This window comes from Trachinotus anak, unplaced genomic scaffold (genome assembly GCF_046630095.1).
Source record: "Trachinotus anak isolate AG129_WGS33_773 ecotype Australia unplaced genomic scaffold, CSIRO_AGI_Tana_v1 ptg000002l, whole genome shotgun sequence".
Lineage (NCBI taxonomy): Eukaryota > Metazoa > Chordata > Actinopteri > Carangiformes > Carangidae > Trachinotus > Trachinotus anak.
This window is the reverse complement of record NW_027273853.1, coordinates 7,697,528-7,721,262: the sequence shown is the minus strand read 5'-3', so window position 1 is coordinate 7,721,262 and position 23,735 is coordinate 7,697,528. Positions and strand designations below refer to the sequence as shown.

Genomic DNA, 23,735 nt, shown 5'->3' with positions numbered 1-23,735 from the left:
CTTAAGCAGCTGCTTTTATCCATATTGTAACAAGTTAAATTAGAAAAACTTAAAAGCATTCAGTTTAGTTTATACAAACATGTAGACTAAAGCACCATTTTCCTAAAACCTGAGATGATCTTAGTCCAATTGTAACTCCATGGACTAAGATGATTTTGGGGTATGAAACCCAGTCTAGAAGGGATTAGTGTTGCAAATAATTTAGTGTCACACACAGGGGGCATGTCTTGCAGTAATTGTGTTTAACTCTAAACAATCTTAGGCAATAATCCTCTTAAACATCTCAACATATGCTTCCACCATATACTCAACAGTATATGCAACAGCATATTCAAGTAATTAACAGCAAAGGCTCAGCTTATTTATGTACTTAAAGAAATCCACTCTTGATAATATGTTACTAAACCCTGGTTAAATCATCCTCACTACATCACTTCTGGAATATGGCCGTACAAAATCAGTATAATCATGCATTACGAAACACAAAGTGCATATTTAGTCCTCAGTTAATCTTCAGGAGCAAAAAAAAAAAAAAAAATCAACCGTTTATCTTTTTCACAGCATATTTCCAAGGAAGTATTATTATGAGGAAAAATGCCAATTGGATGGTTTGACATAATGTTTTCATTCATATTATGCTATGGCACGGAGGCTGTAGTGTTTTTTTTTTTTTCAGGGGCAGAAAATGACAGCTGTTCTTCCCACAGACAAAAAAACATTTTAGATATTTATTTGTCAGCTTTAAAAATTGTGAAATTATGAAAATAAAAATTATCAATTGCCAGTTCAAAGTAAGCATTTTAAAACCATTGCTAATGAGTTTTTGTAATATTCTGATCATAAGAAATGGTATGTTGTAGAGCACAAAAAAAAAAATGAGGGGGGGTGTATTTGATGTTGTGAAATATTTTCATAATCCTACTTCAGTAAAAGCTTTTTTTAGTGTATATTTTTTGTATTAAGAATTACAAAATCTAAAAGTACAGTTAACCTACAACCTACAATAACATTCTGTTATTTTTACAGTTTATTAATGTATTTGAAAAAACAAACACATTTGACAGATTTCTTTCACAACATTGGTCTTAAAGTGAAATGACATGTTTTTGTGCTTTATGTGTAAATTATCTTAGATTTACAGTATTTATGTAGTAATAATAATAATAATTATGTACACTTGAAATTCAAATTTTTATATAACTCAACTGTTCAAATTTTGTGAAGGCCTCAAGTTCTGCATAATTGCGGGCAAGGCCACTTTCAGTAACAGGTGGCTACTGTCACACTGTGGTAGCCGCTTGGCGTGTAGCCTCTAGCTGCCTGCTAGGCATCGCCTCAACTAATTTGAGTCATTAAACGTGACCTCTTCAGCAGAATAGAAAATAAAATTAAAAAATAAAGTAAGATTGAAGTATCCTTGGTCCACCACAAATTTATCATAGACATAGTTTGTTCTATTACTGCCTGATCATTCTTGAGTCCTTTAAAAGTAGTGCCATATTGTTGCAGTTCCTGCTAAAAATGACCAAAGTTTGGTTTGGTTTGAGTCTGTCCATTTGTTCTTAAAAAAAATTAACATCTTTGTCCATAACTTTGCCTTCAAAATAAAATTCTCTCTCATGAAATTGGATAGATTGTCCAATTATAAAGTGTTCAGTATCCACCCAAAATAAAATGGGATAATTAAAAAAAAAAAAATTTTTTTTTTTTTGCCGGATATATCCAATGAAGAATTTTAAAGGAAGCTTCTTTAATTTTGTTTCTAAGACAATGTTGATCTGCAATTATCCAAATTATCTGCCAGTGAATTCCTCTATAAACTGAAGCCCAGTAGAATCTTCCTGGGGCAGAGTCACAGTTCGTATATAATTGCGTATGTTTTTACTGAAGCATATACAGTCTATGGTCCTCCCCACGTTTACAAATGCACATCAACTGCCCTCACACAAGATGATATAGTGCAGTATGAAGCCTTCAAGTGGAAGCGACCTTCCAGATTTTCCCCCAGAAATGTAAAACCGCCTCCAACAAAGACAGAGATAAGTCCAGAACACAGTTTTTTCCAGAACGCAGTTTTTTATGGCTCCGTCAGCCATTCGTCTGGCCAATTCCAGCAGATGAGTCTATGGTTGAATTTCTTTCCCATTCTGACTGTGGAGGCAATACTTGTCTGGCTTTTCCAAGATGGAGAGCTGTTAAACGGCTCCAGCTTGACTCACAACTGGCTTTTCTTCTTCATGTTTAAGTAATTTGTTGGTTACATATCTGTTTTCATTACTGACTGGCTGCAGTAGGCATGAGAGCGTGAGTTAACTTGCAGTTACCCATATTATAATTTGTTTAAGAATTGTTATTGCAAGCTGGCTTACTGTCAGCAATGCTGGTGTGGGCTAATGGTTGTGGCTGGATTGTGTTTTTGTTGACTCTGGTGTAAAGAGAGTAACTTCACTTATCTGTGCTTCTTGTGTGTTTAGTTCAGAGCTTTCTAACACACCTTGCTGACTGAGAATGTGTAGGGAGGGGGGAGCTGTGGGCAAAGGGAGGTTTGAAGTTTGGCTGACAAAGCATTTGTTTTAGTCTGAGATGCTGGTGGTTTAGTTTGACATCTAGTGGCAGTGATGATCATTTACAGAACCATTAATCTTATCTTCATCATTAACAAAGATAATTATTCTGTTTCTTTAGAGGTTTATGACTATTGTCACAATTAAAATTATAAGATATCATGGAAATATTGGGAGACCTATTGTAAAATTACAGTAATAGTTATTTATTACAATTTATGTATGTTTTTAAGAGGCTGTGAAAAAATTACGGTTCTTTTACACTTTTTTTTTCTTGCATGTGAAAAATACTTAACACGAAATTGACAAAATCACCTATGAACTTTGAACTGTGAAGGGCTGGTCTGTTTAAAATAGAAGAAAATAGTGTATATCAGTGCTTATCAGTTCACAAATACTGACATCTATGAGTTGACATTATGAATCAATCAACACACCATAAATAACAGTATGACAACTTCGACCATTACATTTTTTTATTGGCTCTAATGCATGACAAACGCTTCAGTGATGATTGGATTTTCAAGACCGTGAAAAAAAGTATATGATTTTCAACCAGATTATGTGATTTATTTTATTTCCTCACTTGGACGAAAAAAAAAAAAAACACCACTGGACTAATGCCTCAGCTGCCAAAACATCATGGGTGGTGAAGCAGGAAACTAAATCAGAGACCTATCATTAGACAGGAAACCAAGCCAGAGAGTATGGTGATTCAGATGGCTGGAATGGGATTTATGTGTCTCCACACTACCTGACTCACTGGCTACTGCATAACTACCAGCACCAGGAGGGAGCCATCAAAAAACTGCTGCAGGGCACCTTTGGACAGGCGCTCCGCTCAGACCACACTGCTGCCAGAAAGGTCACCTTTTCATCTGGGACCATGTCGTCATATGCAGCCATGAATTAAAAGTGGATGATACTTTCATGGATGATGGTACAGTCTGAGATAGAGAAATCACTGAGGCCTGTGTACGAGGGACTTGCTAACCGCTACATCACTGAAGGCATAGATAGGGCCCAATACTAGTGGGAAGATTGGTTAGAAATAATTAATTACAATTTGCATTGCTTTTGATATTCCACATTCATGTAGCACACAAAAATATTTAATTATCATTACTGAAAACACTGGAATACAGTGACTATTATGACTCCTTTGACATTCATTGATATACTTTTTTTCTCTGTGTTCTTATTCAGGGATTGCTTTGCAGCATTTAAGGTGGCAGAATCTCTGGCAACAGAGAATCTGAGCTGGGATGCTTGGCAAACTACTGATGCTACTGATGTTGAGGCCACCTCTGATAACCTATTGAACACATGTGTATCAAAATCCTAATACAACACAGATATCATATGAGGTGGTTTCTCTGCAGCATCACACCCTGTACATTTCTTTTGCCCAGTTGCTGTCTGGAGCCTTTTCTGTGGTGGATCAGGAAGACCTGTAGAGGTTTAAAGATGCCAGTACCTTTTGTGGCATTCAAGTAGCCAACCTGAAAAAACTGAAGTAGTTTTCTATCACCAGCCTTGCTTAGGATCCAAATGCTGTTCCTCTCTTTAAACCCTCTATTATGAAGGGATGGCAGATTCAGCAGGTGTACATCCCGCGTGCTAAGCTTAGTGATCCTAAAGTGGAAGGTGAGATATTGTACAAACGTGGAGGAGCCGTGCAGCTGAACCATGTGCAAGGTGAAGGAGATAAAGTTCTTGTTCGGATCCCCATCAGAGGCACATCTCAACATGAAGGTTACCACTTCCATCAGGCTCAGTGAGTCAGTAGACCAAGCATTTCCTCAGAGCTGTTTCAAGCCCGGGGTGATGGGGTTGCCGCAGTGGCATTACCAGCGTCTGGTGGATCTGAAGCAGCCAGGTGTTCGACCTCCAGCCGTCTTTGATCCAGCTTTGATTGTAGACCTCAGTGCAGTCTCGGAACATGTGCTGGGGGGTGAGAAGTATCCTGCGCTTCATCTTTCTAACAGAGGCACTGGAGAGTGTATTCAGCCCGGTTGCTGTCCAGTTCCTCTAGACTGGCACAAGCACAGGACCAGGACAGACTCTACCTGTGCCCTGAGTCCACATCCGCAAAGCAGCCCACCTACACTCCATTGTGAGCTTCCTTAGCAAACCTCCATGGCTCCAACCAAGATCTTTCAATTGTCCCCATGCCCCTCTGCAGCTCCTCAGCCTCAGACCAAGCCAGGTAAACATTTGACAGACATAGAAATAAGTAGACAAAACTTAAAAACCCATTTTATAGGTAGCCTAATCAGTGGTTTAATGTTGATAGAAATGTGACAATGAGTGGACCATATTTAATGTATCACTCCCTTTACATAGACATATTAAACATTAGTTTTACTGCATGAAAGTGGATTTTCACGCATATGAATGTGTGAAATGAAGTTTTTACCTTATCTGGGCCAGAATCACTTATTGCAGATTTTTCTGTCGTTATAGAAATTCTCACCACCTCTGCCCCTGCTGTGCTCACCAAGTGGTGCTCACACTGGACCTGTATAGACTGGAGAGAAGGTCTTTGTTTTGGATCACAAGCACTGGCCGGTACCTTTGAAGACGGTCATCTTTCTGTCCATGTCTTTTAGACCCTCTGGTGGCTCCTTAATTCCAAACATTGATGTCCATTCCAGTCCCTTAAATTAGTTTTACCTTTACCTCTCTAATTTTCCAATATATATTTTCTTGTGCATCCTGAGACATGTAAGATATCTGTACTTCTGCATGCTGGACAGTGACCATTACACAAACAACACTAGAAATATTGTAAATCTCAAATATATTATTTTCATCTTCATTACATTTTCATCATTTTAGACACTGACACACAGTATGTAATATAACAAAATGTAATAATGCTGCAGTACAATACTATGAATTAACAATACAATCTACATTACAATACTATAATATAATATAGCTATTTAGATCCACCCCCACGAACTGAATTTAATTCCACGAAGTAACCACTATTATGTTCATACGGGGACCAGAAAGGGGACAGATGATAAGAATTGCGAGGGGTTTAACAGGTGTGGAACCACAGCTCATCAAGGCAGGCATACCAACCGGCTGAACAGGGGGCCAAGACCTCTGCGTGCCCTGAAAGCATCACATTTACTCCATAACATTTGGGTCTGTATAAGTTCATAATTGAAAATATTGTCAAAATCTAGTTTTAAAATCTCAATTTTTTTAAGTTATATTGTATATGATGTATTTAGTGTACATCATATACAATATGTTTATTATGTGTTTTCTGAAATGTGTAAATGTGTTTTATTAAATCATTTAGTTTTATGACACTGCTTCATTTTTTTCTGTGAAAAAATAACAGCAAGCCTTAGTAAAAACACAAACATGTTGAGTTTATTGACGCAGAAAACTGGAAAAATAGCAAATATTCACATTTGAGACAGTGAAATGAGTGATTAAAAAAAAAAAGAGTTTTAAAAATTGCTTGCAATTAATTTTCTGTCAACTAAGAAATTAATCAAATAATCATTTAAGATAGAGTGAGGTTATATAACAAAACTGTTTGATGGGTTATCATTCGGAAGTAACACTTAAATATTTTGTTGAAGAATTAATGGCAACAACCCTTGTTCATCTGTATTTACACTGCTGTATTATCTGTTTCCACATGTGACCAACGGATGTCCCTCCACCAGCTGCTGCTTTTTGAAAATGTGGTGTGTTCAAATACCCTCGTAAAAACATTCTTTCTATGTTGCAAACTAACATTGCCCTGTGGCTATGGGCTATACCCCATGGTAACGTAAGAGTGGGACAAAAGCAAGGTGTTATGTTCGGTTTGAACCGGTTTGAACACACTTACAGGTACAGCAGGTGTGAAGGGTAGTCTGCATTGTTATTAGACTACACTGACAACAGTCTGATTAACATACATAGTTCTTTCCATCTGAAGTAGTGGCGGGAATGTTATAGAGATAAAAATGGCGTGAACTGAACCTATAGCTTAAAAAGACAAGAGTCTGCATGTAGCATAAGTCTACATAGAAATCGTATTTTATGTGTAGTGTTTGGCCAGCAGCTTGTTTGTACAAAACTAGCTGACAGAGTTGGTTTCAGGTGGGGGGTAAAACTAATTGGTATTGTTTACTCTCTGAAGTACGTTGCATCACATTAAATACAATAATAGAGGATTGCCAGGGTACCACTGCGGTTCACTCATGTTGTGGTTAAAAATTTCCGTTACCATTGAACGCAGCATTTGTCCAGGCGCAAGCTGCGATGCACTTCAAAGGGACAGGTCCTGCAGGCAGCAGCCGATTGAAGACTTGTGCTTTCACTGTGTGTTGCCCATGTTTCTGAGCGCTGAGAGATAATTTCCAACTTGCCTAAGTTTATTTATGACGGGATCTCGTTTTCATAAAAAGCAAAAACCAACTTGTTGCCTGGCTTCAGAGATAATTACATTTTATTTCCCAGCGAGTCCCACTTGTGATGCGTTTTTGGAGTCACAGGTAAGATTTGAAACATATAATTTTGTTGTTTAATTCTTTAAGGCCTCAGCTGCTCACAGTAGAGTTCAGCAGTAAATGGTGCAAATATTGACTCGACATTTGCTTGATTATGCAGCTTCATTAAACATGCTTTTTTTTTGGACTGATTTCAGGAGGTAAGTTCAGCAGACGAAAATAAGAAAAAAAAATTTAAGGAGCGAAAGATAAAGGTTCTTAATTAATTTGATTCCTCCTGCGATTATTCAATTTGCGTTACAGGTCCCATGCCAGGGTCGGTTCAGTTTAACGGAAAGTCACACAATACTCTGTAACTGTAGAGTCCCACCGCAGCCTGTGCAGACATGACAGTTCATTGTGTGTCTCATGACTGTGTGGTTTTAAAGGTAGAAACTCTATCTACAGGGAGACAGCAGCGCATGTGGCTCTTGTCATCAGTCCATCCGTAGTTGAGGAGAGATAAGGACGGGGCCGGCTGCCTCCAATTAGTCTCTCTCTCTCTCTCTCTCTCTCTCTCTCGTCCTAAGAGACTTTTTTCCGATCCATTTAGGCAACATCCGGCCATCCATCATGATACCTGGTTCAGTGTCTTTCCACAGAAGATACTGAGCCACCTACTTACCTTTGATTAGCTCATTAAGTGAATCTAAGTCCCAGAGGAGCAAAGTTTGGCAAGGCAGATGAAAAATGTTTAGTCAGGTCGTCATGCTGCCCAGACTTAGTTACATTCTTAGCTCATAGCCGTTTGCAGATTTAGGATGTGTTTCTGATTTGCAGGTCCCTCTGTAATGGCTAATAATCTCCTGGACTCATAATTAATATAGCTACACCTGTTTCCAAAGGGAAGTTGTGAAGGTTTTGACAGTTTAGGCTCATAATATTACCATGCATTTTTTTTTTTTGTTGACACTTGAATTTGTGTGCATCCTTAAATAATGTGCTTGACTTTAACCTTGATCTGACTGTGACTGTTAAAACAAAAAAAACCTATAAAATAAGTAAAAGACAAGCTGCAACTATCCACGGCTTGAATCAGTCTAATTTTTGTCTGGTTGCACGGTGACTAAGCTTCTGTGATGTGATATGTTTTGTGAAACTGTTTGGGAAGGTCACGTTGTAGCTGTAGTGGTTTAACATTTGTTGTAGGCTGGTATACATACTGAATTATTTTCTCTAAATCCCTAAAGGTTTTGACATCCATCGAGGACCATGCAACAGGATGCTATTTTTTACAGTAGAGAATCCTTAGAGAGAAAGCTGGCGGAAATAGACTTATGCGCTGACCTATGGCTGCCACATTAACTCACATATGATTCTATTCTGGGAATATTACGTGGCTGTTGTGCTTTTATTATATTCACAGGTCATAAGTCACAGTGTCAGAACACATAACCATTCGCAAAAGTTCATAGAAATGTCACTCTGATTACTTCCTCACATATAGAAATCCCCTCTTTTTTTTTCTTATCTTCTTATAGATTCTACAACATACCATAGTGCTCCACACTATGTAGATACAGGCTACTGTAGGCCCAGAAGTAGGACTGTTACACAATGAAAACTCTAATTGGCGTGAGCAACCTAAGTACACCACATCTTTGATCCATGTATGGCCTCAGTTCAAAAGTAACATGCTGAAGGGAGCCACCTTTAGAATTCGCCTAATTCTAATCTGATGACATTTGTGAAGTAAAAATAATTTTTTTCTGTTATGCTTACACTCCCAGATGTTGATGTGGAAGCTGCAAAGTAAACAGTTTTTCATTGTTTTGCATGAACTTGTTAAGACAAGTAGTCACTTACTGTCAAAAACCCTCAACTTTTAAATGTCTTTTTTGGCAACCATCACCCAGTTACTACTCCAAGCACAGAAAAACATTCAGAATTATTTGGAAATACTTTTTGCTGTAAAAATAATCTTGAAAAGAAATGCATTTTGAGGGCTGACAGATGTTAAATTAACAGGGTCATTGCTGGTCAAGGGGAAGGCTTTCTTTTCGTCACACTATCTCCATGACTCATGTCACTTATTCCACTGTAGGTATGGACACACATGCAGCTCAGCAGAGAGAGCTCTTGTCTGCAGCGGGTAGCTAGCCATGCCTCGCTAGGTGTCTCATCCCACTGGGCCCTACCCGTCTACCTTGACCTTGGTCACAATCTCCAGAACCTTCCAGGACTTTCAAGTCTTCCCCTTGGCCCCCTCTTAACCGGACCATCCTACGGGGCACCATGGGGGAAAGACGGGCACGCTCCTTCCACATGACGTGCCACGTGCAGCGTGACTATGGCAGCAGGCTGGGGAGCTCCTTCATAAGTTGCAGTCCCAATGGATACGCCAGCACGAGCCTCAGCCTCAGCCTGGACCAGGAGATGGATGCTGACCTTGCAGCCTCCACTGGCACTACAGCCAGCAGCGCTGCCGTACAGGCCCCTGCACCTGACAGAAGCCACTACTCTCCTGTTTCACTGGAACTGGACCCCACAGCGGTGAATAATGGATCAGGCATTCCCTGCTGTCTGCCAGCGGACACAAAGGACCCAGCGCTGCAGACGATACACAGCCAGCCCTCTATCACCTCCGTCCCACCACCTCTCCCTCGCTCGAGCTGGCTGCATCATCACCATAAGGATTTCCATAGCCCTTACATCAAGACTAGCATGCAGGGTGATGTTTACAACTTCCTAGAGAGACCTGCTGGACTGAAATGCTTCCTCTACCACTTCCTTGTGTGAGTACCTGTCTAGTTCTGTGTACAGTACAGACTTCAGGTCACTTTGACAGCAGTGCAGAATGAGTAGACATCCTGACTATAGAGGTTGACAAGCTTGCATTAAGCTCAAACCGCTGAATTATAATAAATGAACTTTATAAGAATTCTAGGTGCGTTTAGGGAAAACAACCTCCCTGTAAACAATGAAAAATAGTCTCAGTCAAAAAAGTCTTTAGCACTTTTAAGAGAGACGAAAACATTTATGAGATGAACAAAGTTTTGGGAAAGTAAAACTAATCGTAACAAGGTTTAACTTTTATATCAGTGCTAAAAGCTGTGAAAAACTCAGCAAACAGAAAAGTTAAGTGTCTGACTGAAGCGACACAGGTGTGCGCGGTGTCTCTTAGCTCCAGCCCCTCTCTCGTTAATTACATCTAGTGCAGCTCCTTGCCAGTATTAGGTTCTGGTTCCCAGTAACAAAAGTAGAGGGGTCTGTGGCCTGCTGGCTGTCTGCGGTTGTTTTTTAATATAGCCCCACAGAAGCAGGTCAGTGTGAGCTGTTCAACCACACCTCTGGCCTTGATGAGTTTGGGCTTTTCTGGTCTTCCTTACCGTCAACAAATCAGCAACCTCATGCATGAAACATGGAGCTGCCTTCCTGATGCTGCTGAGCTGACCCACTAGAGGAGCACACTGACCTGCAGTTAAAACACAGCTTGCATGAATCATTTTATTAACTGCCACTTAGGAACACTGTCTGTCCTTTGTTGGTGCTCGGACGGTGATGAAGCTGGAGTGTTTTAGCATGATGTAATCACAGGAAAAGACTGTGCTGCAGGATTTAGATGGGGGAGTATGTTTTGTTGTTAAAATCCATAAGTGTACATTGTAGGGTATCGCAGCTAGAAACCAATGATATCTACACCTCATGTATTATTTCACTTTATTCAAATTCTCTGGAAACAAATTTAAGAAATAGTGTAAATATGTTAAGTGAGTAGGTGAAATAAAATAAAGAAAAATCTAATCTAAATCTAAGTAGTATATCAGAGATCAAAGGTAAATAGAACCTTTTAAACTCTACTCCATGCTAGTTCAGGCATTCATTCAAATGTTTTTAGTATATTGGATAACAATTTTATCACAGAAAGTTTTAAGTTCAATAACTTATGAATGTCAAGGGTGAATAAAAGGATGATGGAAAGATGCATTTTATTAAATGGGGAAAAAACAGTTCTCAGTGTTGCGGTAAGTGCACTGCAGTGGTTAGTTTACCTTTTTGCAAAAACAAAAGAAATGAATTTCATGGCCAAGAATATCCCCTAACATGTGACTAAAGAGATCTTCTATCTCTCTGAAGTATCCCGCAATTGAGTCCCAGACGTCATAGTAAACCCTGAGCTCATGGATTTAGAACAGATTAGAAGAAAATATGAATGATAATAAAAGTGCAGTTGAAAGGTCTCCGATGAACTTTTCTGTTTACATGCAGTTGAATCATTCAGTGAGTGAAAAGAGATTTTCTTTTTTTTTTTTTTTTTGCCACAAAGTTCTGTGTGTAAGCAATTATTTAGCTGTACTGCAGCCTCACCGTCACAGTGGACTATATTTGCCTGCTTTATTTTCATGGCTACAGTATGGTTTGGGCACAATACAAATGCACTAATGCAGCATCCTGACCTGTTATCAACTCACTGCGAAAGGGTGCTAGGAGGATTATTACTGCTACTGCTGCTGCTATAGTTACACATACATGCTAAACTATATCATTAATTGACTGAGAGGCAGACGCCATATACCATGGTGTGTCTTAGTGTCCTGGGCTCAGGCCAGTGCAGTGAATAATCATATTTGTGTCCTGAGGGCCAAAGGACTCCAATGCATTTGGTCAAATGACTTTCATTATGGTCTCTCCATGTTGAGTTTTCAGTAAAATCCTTTTATGTACAAACTCTAGATACCATATACATGTAAAAGCACCACAGTAGCCCCTACACCTGAGGAGGTAGTTTCCATGTGGTTTCATTCTCACTAGTTTCCTGTTGATTATTCAATAAGTAATACTGGCCAACCCCTATAGTGTAGGTTCATAATGGGGCTGATTGTTACCACTGGAGAAGGTAAATGTTAAAATGTATTTTTTAAGATGATCTTTATATAACAAAGCTTTACTGCGCCGTCTGTCTTCAACCTGTTTGCATTTGCTAGCAAAGCATCAGTTATGGTCACATGTGGTTACAAAATATATTTTCTCAAAAATTACAGGTAAGGATGAACTTTAAACTTGCAAATTTTAAGATCATGTGGGAATGTCAGAAGCTAAAGTTGTGAGTGGTCAAGCAAATCATCAATGTATATTTTCCATGAAATATTGCAATGATGAAAAGGGTTATTTTAATGGTTGTCATGAGTTTTTCTGCCTACCCGGCCTCACTTTTGGGTTGTGACTCAGCAGTTAGTCAGCTCAGACTAAGAATACGCATGATCATTTTGTTTGGTCTGCTGTTTAACTTCTGGCAACAATCTTAATGTCTTCAACCCCTCAAAGGTCCCGTTCCTCCCAAATCATCCACGATACAAACACATGTATCCTCCTTCACAGTGTTTTAGCTCAGTTTCCTTCAAATGCTTTAATTATTTAAACATCTAAGCCTAATGTTCAGTCATTAAAAATAGCAGGTACACCTAATGCTTTTCAGCTCTGTCTGTGTGAAGAGGAGTTGAATTAGTCTCTCCCATTAAAATATTACCTTTGTCAGTCACTGATAGATGGAAACACTGCAGAGATTCTCCATTCTACTGTATGCCTCTGTGTTTTGTGTGCCATGCTGATAATCCGTCCCAGCAGTAATTGAGGCTCTAATGTTCTCCCCTCACAGAGGAGAGAGAACCCGAGCCTGTCCTTCATTTAATATTAAACCCTTCTGACTGATCCCCGCTGACGCTCCTTTAAGTAACTCTTACTTGTCGATGGCTATCGCGGGTGGCCATCTATTCTCCTGGCCTCTTTAGAGATTGGCAGGGGAGAAGGGACGCATAAAGGGCCGTATGCAGCACTCATGACAGCCCTAATAGGCTTGCTCTACAATAGGATGACACACACACACACACACACACACACACACACACAGACACACACACACACACACACACAGGTGGCCGCTTTATTCATCACTGTCTTTATTGTGCGAGGACCAGCAACAGTTCCACAACTGCCAGCAATTTCAGTGCGCACAAACACACTACATGTTTGCATGCAGACCCAGGCATGTGTCTAACAGCGCACACACATCGCACAGATGTGAAAATAAGGCTGGATTTCACAAAACAATGAAGGGGAATATTCAAACATATTGATAAAGGCTTATCTGAAAATGCACCCATCATCACTGCATCTGGCTGTTTCAGAACATCTGTCCAATCAACAGGTACTGTAATAGGATAACACACACCATCTACAGAACAGACATTTAGCAACACAGATGAATCCATGCACAATATACACATAGAGGACGTATTATAACCCTTTGTATTATAAAGACAACAGTGGTTGCTCCTGACAAGAAAACACATTTGGCTGCAGAGAAGACTTACAAATACCCCCTTAAATTATGCCTTTTCTGTAATAGTTTATAGATTTGACCTGGTGTAGACCCAGATAATTTTAGATAGAAGTTGCTTAAACAAGATATTTTGAGCTCATGACATTTTTTTTCCTTTCAAGGTGCCAAAAAAAAAAAATTTTAAACTCAGTTGTCAACTTGTTCATATGTTTTCATAACTACTTTGACATCATCAGAACTCAAAGTTGTTGGGCGGAATATGTAGCCTTCAAAATGTTTTTATCATTTTATTGTGACTTTAGAAACTGTTTTTAGATAAAGTGCTGTTAAAAAATTTCTCCTAATTATTTAATGGAGGATTAAGCTTATAACAGTGATTAAACAGAAAAGGATTTAATTAAAATTAAGCATAGACAGTTTCAGTCACAGTTAGCGTAACTGTCATATTTGTCTAACCCCAGAGTAGAGAGACAGAAACACAAACGTACGAGCACATGCCACAATAATGTTGACAGTTAGTCAGGGTGGGTAGAAATCCCTTGGACTCGGGGCAGCATACGTGGACATGTGTCTGAAAAGAGTCTTATGCAATGGCACGCAGACTCACCAGCACACAGACAACCTGGGGCAATGATCCCCTTCACGATTAGGCCACTCCATCTGAGTCTTTTACATAACCAAAGGGAATAAACATTTATGTCCTCATGATTCCCAAACACCCTTCTCAGACTGCAAGCAGATTACGACCGTACCTCTCGGTTCTCTTATCCACCCAAGTCCCACAGTTTCTCACAGCGATACAAAAGAAAACGTCTCAGTGCATTTGAGACATTGAGACTTGTTTAAGTTAAAATAGGAGAAAAAACAATTTTCTGGCTGTTAAAAACCCTTAATTTTTTTAATCATCTGTGTTTGTAATCAGAAATGTGATTATCTGATAAAGGTCATTTTCACTATAACATAATAAACCACAACCAGTTTGCCGTAGAGAAAGCATTGCACCTGTTTATCCTCGTGAAAATGCAGTGGGCCAGATGTTGTTTGGAATACTTGGTTCTGTTGTGTATTTTTATATCTGGGCAGATTATTGAAATAGCTATAGTGAATCCTCAGCTTCCAGGCTTCCCCCTCCATCTATGTGGAAAGGGCTGAAAGGAAACCTCTTGTTGTATATCTGCTTACAAGAGATTACTGAATGAATGAAGTGTACTGTACGGGTTACTTCCATTTCTCTGTAGTAAGTTAAGGTCACGGTGGAATATTTTCTTAATACGGTTTTCAACATTTACAATCAAAAGGAACATTTTCGCTTTTTCCAGGGTCTTGCCACTAAATTGTGTCTCTTAGCTGCACAATTCATGATTTCGTCAACGTGCCAACCTTATTATTTCTCACTTAGTAGACTACTTAATGTGGTGCTATTGTTAAATAATTTTAAATTTATTTAGAATTTATATTTTGTACACAAAAATAATAGGAATAGGAATTGGAATAACAGGCTCGTTTTAAGCAGTCAGTATTTTTAGTATATTGTTTGGCTTTGACACATAATCATTTGTTTTAATGAACTTTAGTTTTCCATATGTTAAAACATTATCTAATGTAAAACAGGACTGCAACAACAATTATTTTCATTGTCGATTAATATGCTGATTATTTGTTAAGCAAATAACGTTAAGTAATGTCCATTGTTAAAGATGTCCATCGCAGCTTCTCCATCTCAAAGTTTCAAAATTACATCTTCAGATGTCTTGCGTTGGTCCAACCAACAGTCCAAACCACAAAGATATTCAGTTTTAATATGATATGAAACAACAAAAAGCTGGAATTTTTCTTTGCCATTTTTGCATAAAAATTGCGTATTCATCATCAAAATAGTTGCACATTATTTTGCTGTTGATTGACTAATCATTGCAGCCTTAATCTGAAATAACAACATTATTTCACTCCTTCCAACATAAATAACTGACTCACCGGCATGTCGATTTGAAACAACTTGACCCACCCAACCCTGAGGTAAACCTTGAGCCAGATGATTGTGTAACCCTAACATCACTACATTGTCTTTGCCTTTGGATTTCTCAGTGGTGGTTCGAGGTTTGAACAAATGTGTAAATCTAAAACTGAATTTAACTGAGAAGCTTAGGCTACTACGCCTTGGCTATGCATGTTACTGATGCTGAGTCTGACATACATTTGATGAGGATACTTGTTATGAATGACACTTGTTGAGGTTGTCTGATACTCCTCCCAACTATTTCTCTTTTCATTCATCTTGCCCTCCAACCTGTAAGGAGATTTACATCTATTTTCCAAGTATTTGGTGGACAGGCTGATAGCTAAGCCAGGATGGAATATCCATGTTTGTGGCTGGTGGCTGAAGTGGTGTAATCCACCCTAAGCTCTTCCATGGATGGGATGGGGGGGCAGGGGGTGTTAGGAAAGACCAAGCAGCTATGTCCAGGGCAATTTGCGTGCTTTTGGCTCGAAGTTTGTGCTTGTCAAAGTCACAAGCTCTTTTTTGCATGTCATGTCGCAGGAGGCAGCCTTGGAATATAGAGGTGTTTAACTCAGAGGAATCTCAGCACTGTGCAAGTTAACTTACGAGACTCACAATGAACAGATTTATTATGGGAGCACAGACAACGTGCAAAGTTTATACTTTGATTTGACTCTAGAATTAGATATTTGCCTAAGATTTTATATGACCAGCCATAGCAGTGGAATCAGCTGCAAACTTAGCGGTGTTGCAGCAGCCTCATTGACTTAAACAGACCACTTTATTGTAAATGTAGTTGTTGTTTTGGTTTTAATATTTTAAACAACTTTTTATTCAAATTTGAGAGGCAAGTGACAGGTTAAGATGGAAAGGTGAGAAGATCAGATTTGATTTGTGCCAGTCTCACTGAATGATATCAAAAGTAATGCAACTTAAAATAAGTGATAAATAAAAAAAACTAAAGGACAGACATTCCTGCTAGAGGACAGAGATTAGCTGGGAAACTGGACAGGGCTTTGGCTCACTGTCTGAGGGTGAAACTTTAATCAGGTGTAAACAAAAAAGACAAAACATGGCTGAAAGTATCGTTAGTGTTAAAGCCTTTGATACCAGCCGCTTGAGTTGGATTCTGAAGTGGATCCTGGCAAACTGTGATAGCTGGACACCTCGGCTATGACTCTCTAGTAAAAAAGTGGCACCAGCCTAGTGTAGCTCAGCTTGAGCAGATAAATTGTGGATATGTGGCCTGTTGAATGACCTGACTGACTCCTCTTTGCATGGATGAAGTTATCAAACAATCTTCATCAAGTTCAAAAGTTTAGATGAAGGTTCAGTGGTAGCTTCGAGTAGTGAAAGGCAATGGTGTTACCTGTCAGGCTGTTCAGCAGATTTATGATGGCACAACTGATAAACACCGCTGAGTTGAATGAGTTGAAGAGATGTTCATCTGGGTGAATTGGCATCTTTATGGAGAGATTGCTCACCCAACTTTTGGTTTACATAGCACCATCTTTATTGATGAATTATATTTAAACACAACAACAAGCTAAAAGTATATTATTAGCATGCTGGTCCTAGTATTGGCTGACTTTATCGGACCGCTTGTCAGGCTTGCCCTGAAGCCACAGTAGCTCTCATTAAGGCCCTCTCAGGTATCCTAGAGTGAGACCTGAGGAGAGAAATAAGTACAGCTGAAATGATTAGTTGATGAATTGATGAGCTGATTGGCAGAAAATCGACCACTGACAATTTTTACAACCAATCAATAAAGTTCTATTACTAATTCTAAACATTTGTACTTCTCAGATATTACTATAAACGTAATGCTGTATGTGTTTATGTCTGTGTGTGTGTGTGTGTGTGTGTGTGTGTGTGTGTGTGTGTGTGTGTGTATGCAGTAGAGTCTACAGTGTCTGCACACAGTGTAGAAAGTGTGTGTTTGCAGACTCGATACATCAGTGTGCATGCATTAAGCTGCAAGTGTAAAGATGTCCCGTTCTTGACACTCGCACTTTTGGGGTCAGTGTCCCTGCTGTGTCTGTATTAAGGTGATGTGTCCTAAGCTTATATTGCCTCGGTTTCACAGTTGATTGAGTAGAGGGTTTGGTGTGGCTCTATGCTGTACTTATTTTAGTGAAGCTGGGCGGATCTGCAGTCAGTAATTCTCCCTAAAGCCCCAGATGTTTTGTTTTAATCAGATCCCAGGGGTTTTGGCCCGGCTAAATAAGGTTGACTAATGGTAGTGAGTGACCCAGTCCTGTCTGCAGCGGACACCTCTTATGGGTGTCAATGCAGAATGCTCTAGCATATGACATTAGGGAAATGCTGACTCACTCCGTCTAGCTAACTGTCTGTATAACTCTTACAACTTTTCTTTGATGGTTTCCGATAATATATTCAATCACGTGTCCTATAGTGTTTTGTACAGTATTTCTGGAGATCGGTGTGTAAGTGTGGACATTTTTGTCGCATGAATCTTCAACAGTACACACCTACAGCTGCAGTATCCCAGCAGTAGGGTAACTGATTCGAAATGGATTGGGCCCTATGTAGTCAATATGATCCATTAAAAAAAAACAACATAAAATTTTTAATCAGTCTGATTCCGATCCTGCAGATCAGCTTGGGACAATTTGAAGTTGAAGTTGTGTGAACCAATAACCTATCTGCTGTGCAGACTCCATGCTTGCATGGAAAAATGCATTTTCTTTAAAGCCAAGCAAAATTTTGAAGACGTGCTATGCCGGCCTTTGGCCACTTGACTACATATTACAGTAATGTTGCTCTAATGAGTCACATTAAATACAGAATTGGCTGCAGTTTTGTGCTGGAATGCCTGTCCAGTGAATTATTATGGCATTTATCTCAGTGCTGGGACGGTATTAGGAGTGCTAGAAATATTGCAGTGCACTGTTATCCCTCCAAAACAAAACAAATGCCATAGTCCCATACGCTGAAGGGGAAACACACAGATTACATGACCTTGTCAATGACCTACATGGCTGTGACATCATATTTATGCTTATCCTAATAAAATGATTTCATTTTACACAAGAGAGATGGGTTTTGAGTTGACTTTACCTACCCTCATTTAGACGTGCTCTCTCTCTCTCTGTCTCTGGTAATTCCACTGCTTGAGAGCCTAGCAACAACACACAACAAATTGTTATTGTTGCTGCACACATCAGCTCACTGAAGGCACAATGGCCAAGATTATCATGGCAAAATACATGTCACAATGGCATTTTCATATTATATTTCATATTACATTTCTCCTCTGTAACTCATATGTGTGGTCTGTGTCCATGGTAACTGCTTATGGGAGTGGATTAGCACTGAGAATAAAAATGTCAATATTTAATATTTTAGATTTTCATTGTCTCTTCAATTTCATGAATTTAGTTTGGAATTTTGTTTTCAAACCTCAGCAACATGTTATTTTTAATAGCCAGCAGAATTCAACTGTTCTGTCAGAGATATTATACATACAGAATTTGACTTTTTTTTTTTTTTTTTTAATTAAAAATGGTTATATTGTTTGATTTGTCTGTTGAGCAAGCTCCCAAAACTCAGAGATACTAATGTAAATGTCATTGACATTAGATATCTGTAATTTAAACAATGTCAAATAAAATTTGATGAGGGAGCTGCAGCAGGAAGCACTGACAAAGGTATCCAAAAATATCTGTGAAGGCTACTGCTGTGGTTGACTTGTGGCTACTGAACTGATGCCTCAATGAACCACTGACGCTGAAGTGTGAAACAACAATAGTTGATCAGCCAGTGTCACTACACTGGTGAATTTCTTTCCTTTCTTTTAGTTTATTATAGATGGTGAACTTACTTTTGTTTATTACCATTAATCTGACAGGAAAAGTGAGTCAGTCAAGTAAGACAAAATAACACAGGAAAGTCCCACACTTCAGTTTCCACAGTGGTCCCTGTGTTAAGCAGCAATACCAGTTAAAAACATTCATTCATTAATGTTGTAGTGTAGAATCTAACAGGAAACCAGAGCTGATGTATGCAGAAGCAATCAGTTTTCAAATGCTACTCAAATCCTTAGTTTCTTGACATCTTATTCAGTCTTTATTTTTGAAATAAAAAAATTGAAATTGAGGATTAAGACTGCTTTAACACAGCTGCCTCATCCCTCATTTACTTGTTCTATCCTGCTCCTGCTTTTACGTGGCGCCCTGGGTGTTGAATCATTTGCTCTCAGTGAAAACGTACACTCTGCAGGGGGTTGGATTGGATCTAAGCCTAGTTTTTAGTTGTCATACACATCTCAAATCCTTCACTCCCACATGTTGAGGACACAACACTAAGGGGCGTGAAATCTCAATGGCTAAACCAGGTGGCACTCCGACATCCCAAGATGTGACTGGCTGATTTCAAAGCCGGAGGCTGAACCATCGAGTCAAAACAAGACATGCTGTCCAGTAGTGTGGAGCAAAGAGAGGAGCAAACCTAGGAAAAGATCCTCACTACCACACCGTGTTGAGTCTCTGCGCCTCACGCTGGTCACCCCGGTCAAAGCGGCACGTACATGCCACTGCACTAAGTCGGAGCGGGTGATGTTACCTCAGATAACCCTGTTGTTGATAACTCGTTTCCTCATATGTCCGGGAATACACTAAGAACATTGTGCCCCCGGGCTTCTCCATTTTCCTTGTATTTGTGTTTTAAACACAATCCAAGGGAGGAAGGGGGGGGGGGGGGGGCTGGGGGGGGGGGGGGGGTAATAAGAACTAATCCTCAGAATAAAATCACTGTCCCATCTGCCCAATGTGTTGTAGTCTGTGTGTGAGGGGAATCCTCCTTATGGAATCTTACCCTCCATCACCCCAGTCACCCCACTCTGTCTTACACTTATTCTACCACCTGACAGACGAGAAATGAGCAAGATCTGTTGAGTATGGCTCACCTTCTACCCCTTTTCTTTAAATTAACTGGATCATGTGTCCAGTATACAGGTGTATAAATAGGTGTCTGATTTAGTGAAATGCTTTTCTTTTGAGGAGCTCAATTAAGAAATTATAGATCAAACGTCCAGTGTGGAAGCCTCTGTGTAGCAGCATTTGCAAGTCTTTCCTGCAATATATATGTTTCTGCATTACTTTGTATGTTACATGAATAATGATAAACAACAGACACTTACATAACCCTTCCAGCATATGGCATGTAATCCAGCTTGTAAGTGCATCATAATGCCCCCCCTACTGTGTGTTTTTTCAAGCGAGCTTGATCGTGATGATCATGGTGCATGCAAACACTCATGGTATATCATGTAAAAGCACTTAAAAGATGTGTTTCAAGGATTATTTCAGGGATGGTGAAAACACACACCACTGATTCTGCTCTTAGTCCTGTGTGGTCAGGAAAGACCCAGTAAAGCCCCTCATGAGCCTCTTTAAAAACTTAGAATGGATAAATGAAAACGTAAATGAACAGTGCAGTGGTTTAAGAAGTAAACACAGTTTTTAACCATGGTGGTAAATGTCTCAAGTGAAAGTTGTAGTTACCTATTCAAAAACTTTACTTAATTAAAAGTTTTAAAGTAGATTGAATTAAGTGTACTGAAGAAGCAAAAGAAGATGCCAGTAATGCTTAATTTAAAAAAAGAAAAGTAGACAAGAAGATTTTGATGAGAAATTAATTTTAAAAAATCCAATGAAAAAGTAAAATGCTTTAAGGAACATGAATAAAATAAACTAATTAAGGATGTTACAATCAAATGCTGTAGGTTTTTAGAACTCGTTATTTGGTGAATTTTTTAAAAAACAAATCCACTAATACAGCTGGATACTTTGTTTTTTTTGGCTTTTCACTGCTGGAGCTGCAAGAATTTATGATTAATGGATGATTAATTGATTACATGATTAGCAGCTATTTTACAACTCAGTTAAAAATGTTAAAAAACTATCTTTTGGCCAATGTGAGAATGTGCTCCTATGATAGTTGACTGAATACCATTGGACTGTTACTCAGGCAAAATGAAATACATGTTACAATGGTAAAGACTTTAATATTACATTTCCCCTCTGTGACTCATACGTGTGGTCTGTCTGCACGGTAACTGCTCTTTGTGTGGTTGATTTGGACTGAGAATTCAAATTTATAGGTTTTTAATACTATACTAGTATTTTCATAGTGTCTTCAGTTTCATGAATTTCTTGGGTTTGATTTGTCCATTGAGCAAGCTCCCATAACTCAGAGATACTCATGTAAACAGGCATTAAGATGTCTGTAGTGTAAAAAGTATTAAACAGTAAGAAGTTTAAACAAAGTTGATAGAGGAGCTTAGGTTGATGAGGGAGCTGAACCAGGAAGCACAGACGTAGGACAATCAGTTAAAAATGTCAGTTCTCATGCAACAATTCAAACAATCTTTTGGCCAATATGAGAATTGATATGTAAACTGAATACCATTGGACTGTTACTCAAGCTAATTTAATGCTATAGCTCTACCTACACACCTACATATTCTAGTATGTAGGTGTTTATGGACACTATACTGTATGTACATTATCCATCATACAGTGTTTATGTATGTTATTTATTTATGTGTATGCATGTATATATAAGTAAATGTATATGATGACGTAAGTTTATGTATGTGGGATGCAAGTACACACATTCACATGTATTCATTCACATAATTTCCTTTTGTATTTTTATGAAAAAAGTGAAAACAAAACTTAACACAACAACAAACAACAAATGTAATATGTCACCTTGGGCTCTGGGAAGATATGTATAAAAAAAAAAAAAGATAAACTTTCATCGATAAATCAAGAAAAATGAATCGACAAATGAACTGATACTGAAAATAATTGTCAGTTGCAGCCTTACCTTCCTCCCCCCACTTCACTGCTTCCTTTTCTTTGTCCGCTACCTTCATGTAGGTGTGCTGGAGGTGGATGCCCCACTCACACGGCTATATTTGTAGACTATGTATATACACTGACAGATGGACGGTCTCGTCGGAATGTTTCACTGTTGCTAGGAGACGTGGAAACATCCTGCTAGCTGTTAATACAAGCAGATTAATGACAAAAAGAAAAACAGACAAAGTACCTTGACATTTAACCGGGACAACTGGCTAGTAAACAGCTTGTTTCTTTTAATCTGTAGCAACTATTATGATTTTGTGTTGCACGTCTCACTGTCAAACTGAAAAATGCACTCACCCAGGTGGTTTGTCTGCAGCAAAATTGTTATTCTGCGGAAAAGTCTGTCCATTCGGTGTAACAGTCGACTCTTAAAGAAAGCTGGCGCCATTCTGGGTGAAAGCCCCCATCCCCTCCACACAGATGTTGCTTTCTGATTTCCCCTTTTTAAAATGCCATTAGTCCCATTCATGTAAAAACTGGCTGCACCCTGACAGAAACAGCAAAGGATGCAAAACGGGTGCATTTCTCTCAAGTGGAAAAAGTGACACTGTGAAAAAAAATGTGAATAAAAATGAACATTTTAAACAAAGGTTCATTGTCAGCACAACTTCCAGGCTGTTTGATTCTAGAGACATAAATAGGATATCAGACTATATAAAACCTTATTATCCAAAACCAACAGATACAAAATACTCTCCCCCAGTTAATATATATACCCATTTAAGCTCTAAATTCTAAATATTTTATGATTTCATATTTTTATTCATAATTTAAGATATTTAAAATGTTGAACATATTTCTACTTTGTAGGTATATGATGTGTTATATCCAGTGTTTCTGTTTCACTGCTGTTCAACCAATTGCTCTTTGTAAACAAATAAAGTGACTGTTTTTTTTTTTGTTTTTTTTTAAATGTAGAGAGAAATTGAAAGATAGATACTAAATCATAGCTTACATATGATGATGAAGTATTTCTACATGGTTACATTTCATTAGTGGAACAGTGGGTGATATGTGGTGAGTGGAGATGACTGACTCAAAACACTGTGTCCCTCCCAACAGCTTCCTCATGGTCCTGGTGTGTCTAATCTTCAGTGTCTTGTCAACTATAGAACAATATGCAGACTTTGCCACTGGAACCCTCTTCTGGATGGTGAGTAGTTCTTATAGTGCTGATACGCTAACAAGCTAAAGCCAATAATTCACTCATGGATTATTGGAGGTATAAGGTTGCAACAGTTTTAGCAAATGATTAAGTATCAAGTCATTTATGAAGCAAAAACACTCTCTAGTGTCAGCTTCACAATTGTGAGAAATAGCAGCTTCTCTCTTTATTAAAACATTGTAAACTGGATATTCTTGGGTTTTGAACTTTTGCTGGGAGAGGCATTTTAACAGGCATTTTTAAGATGTAACTTCATAGTTGTTATTGTGTGGATTTAACATTTAATCGAGTAATCTAAAATGATCATCATTTGCAGCCCACATGAT

The 23,735-nt window shown here is 38.7% G+C and overlaps 1 protein-coding gene and 1 long non-coding RNA gene across 6 annotated transcripts in view; one reads left to right on the top strand and one right to left on the bottom strand.

The window, feature by feature from the left end:
* Positions 1 to 6,043: 6,043 nt before the first annotated feature.
* Positions 6,044 to 23,735, top strand: part of kcnq1.2 (potassium voltage-gated channel, KQT-like subfamily, member 1.2) — a 171,246-nt gene continuing 153,554 nt past the window's right edge. For 2 of the 5 annotated variants that reach the window (XM_071493359.1, XM_071493369.1), the window contains exons 1-3: positions 6,044 to 7,075; positions 9,114 to 9,804; positions 23,307 to 23,397. In XM_071493359.1, coding sequence (XP_071349460.1) covers positions 9,305 to 9,804; positions 23,307 to 23,397 — 591 coding nt within the window. In that variant the 5' untranslated portion in view covers positions 6,044 to 7,075; positions 9,114 to 9,304. The remainder of the gene's footprint in view (positions 7,076 to 9,113; positions 9,805 to 23,306; positions 23,398 to 23,735) is intronic. The other 3 variants (XM_071493350.1, XM_071493378.1, XM_071493340.1) reach the window with 2 other exon arrangements.
* LOC139630223 (uncharacterized) lies at positions 16,895 to 23,392 on the bottom strand. The gene is made up of 5 exons (XR_011693133.1): positions 23,281 to 23,392; positions 22,542 to 22,791; positions 22,204 to 22,380; positions 18,434 to 18,490; positions 16,895 to 17,017 (listed from the first exon to the last, which is right to left on the bottom strand). It is a non-coding gene; the product is annotated as an uncharacterized lncRNA (long non-coding RNA).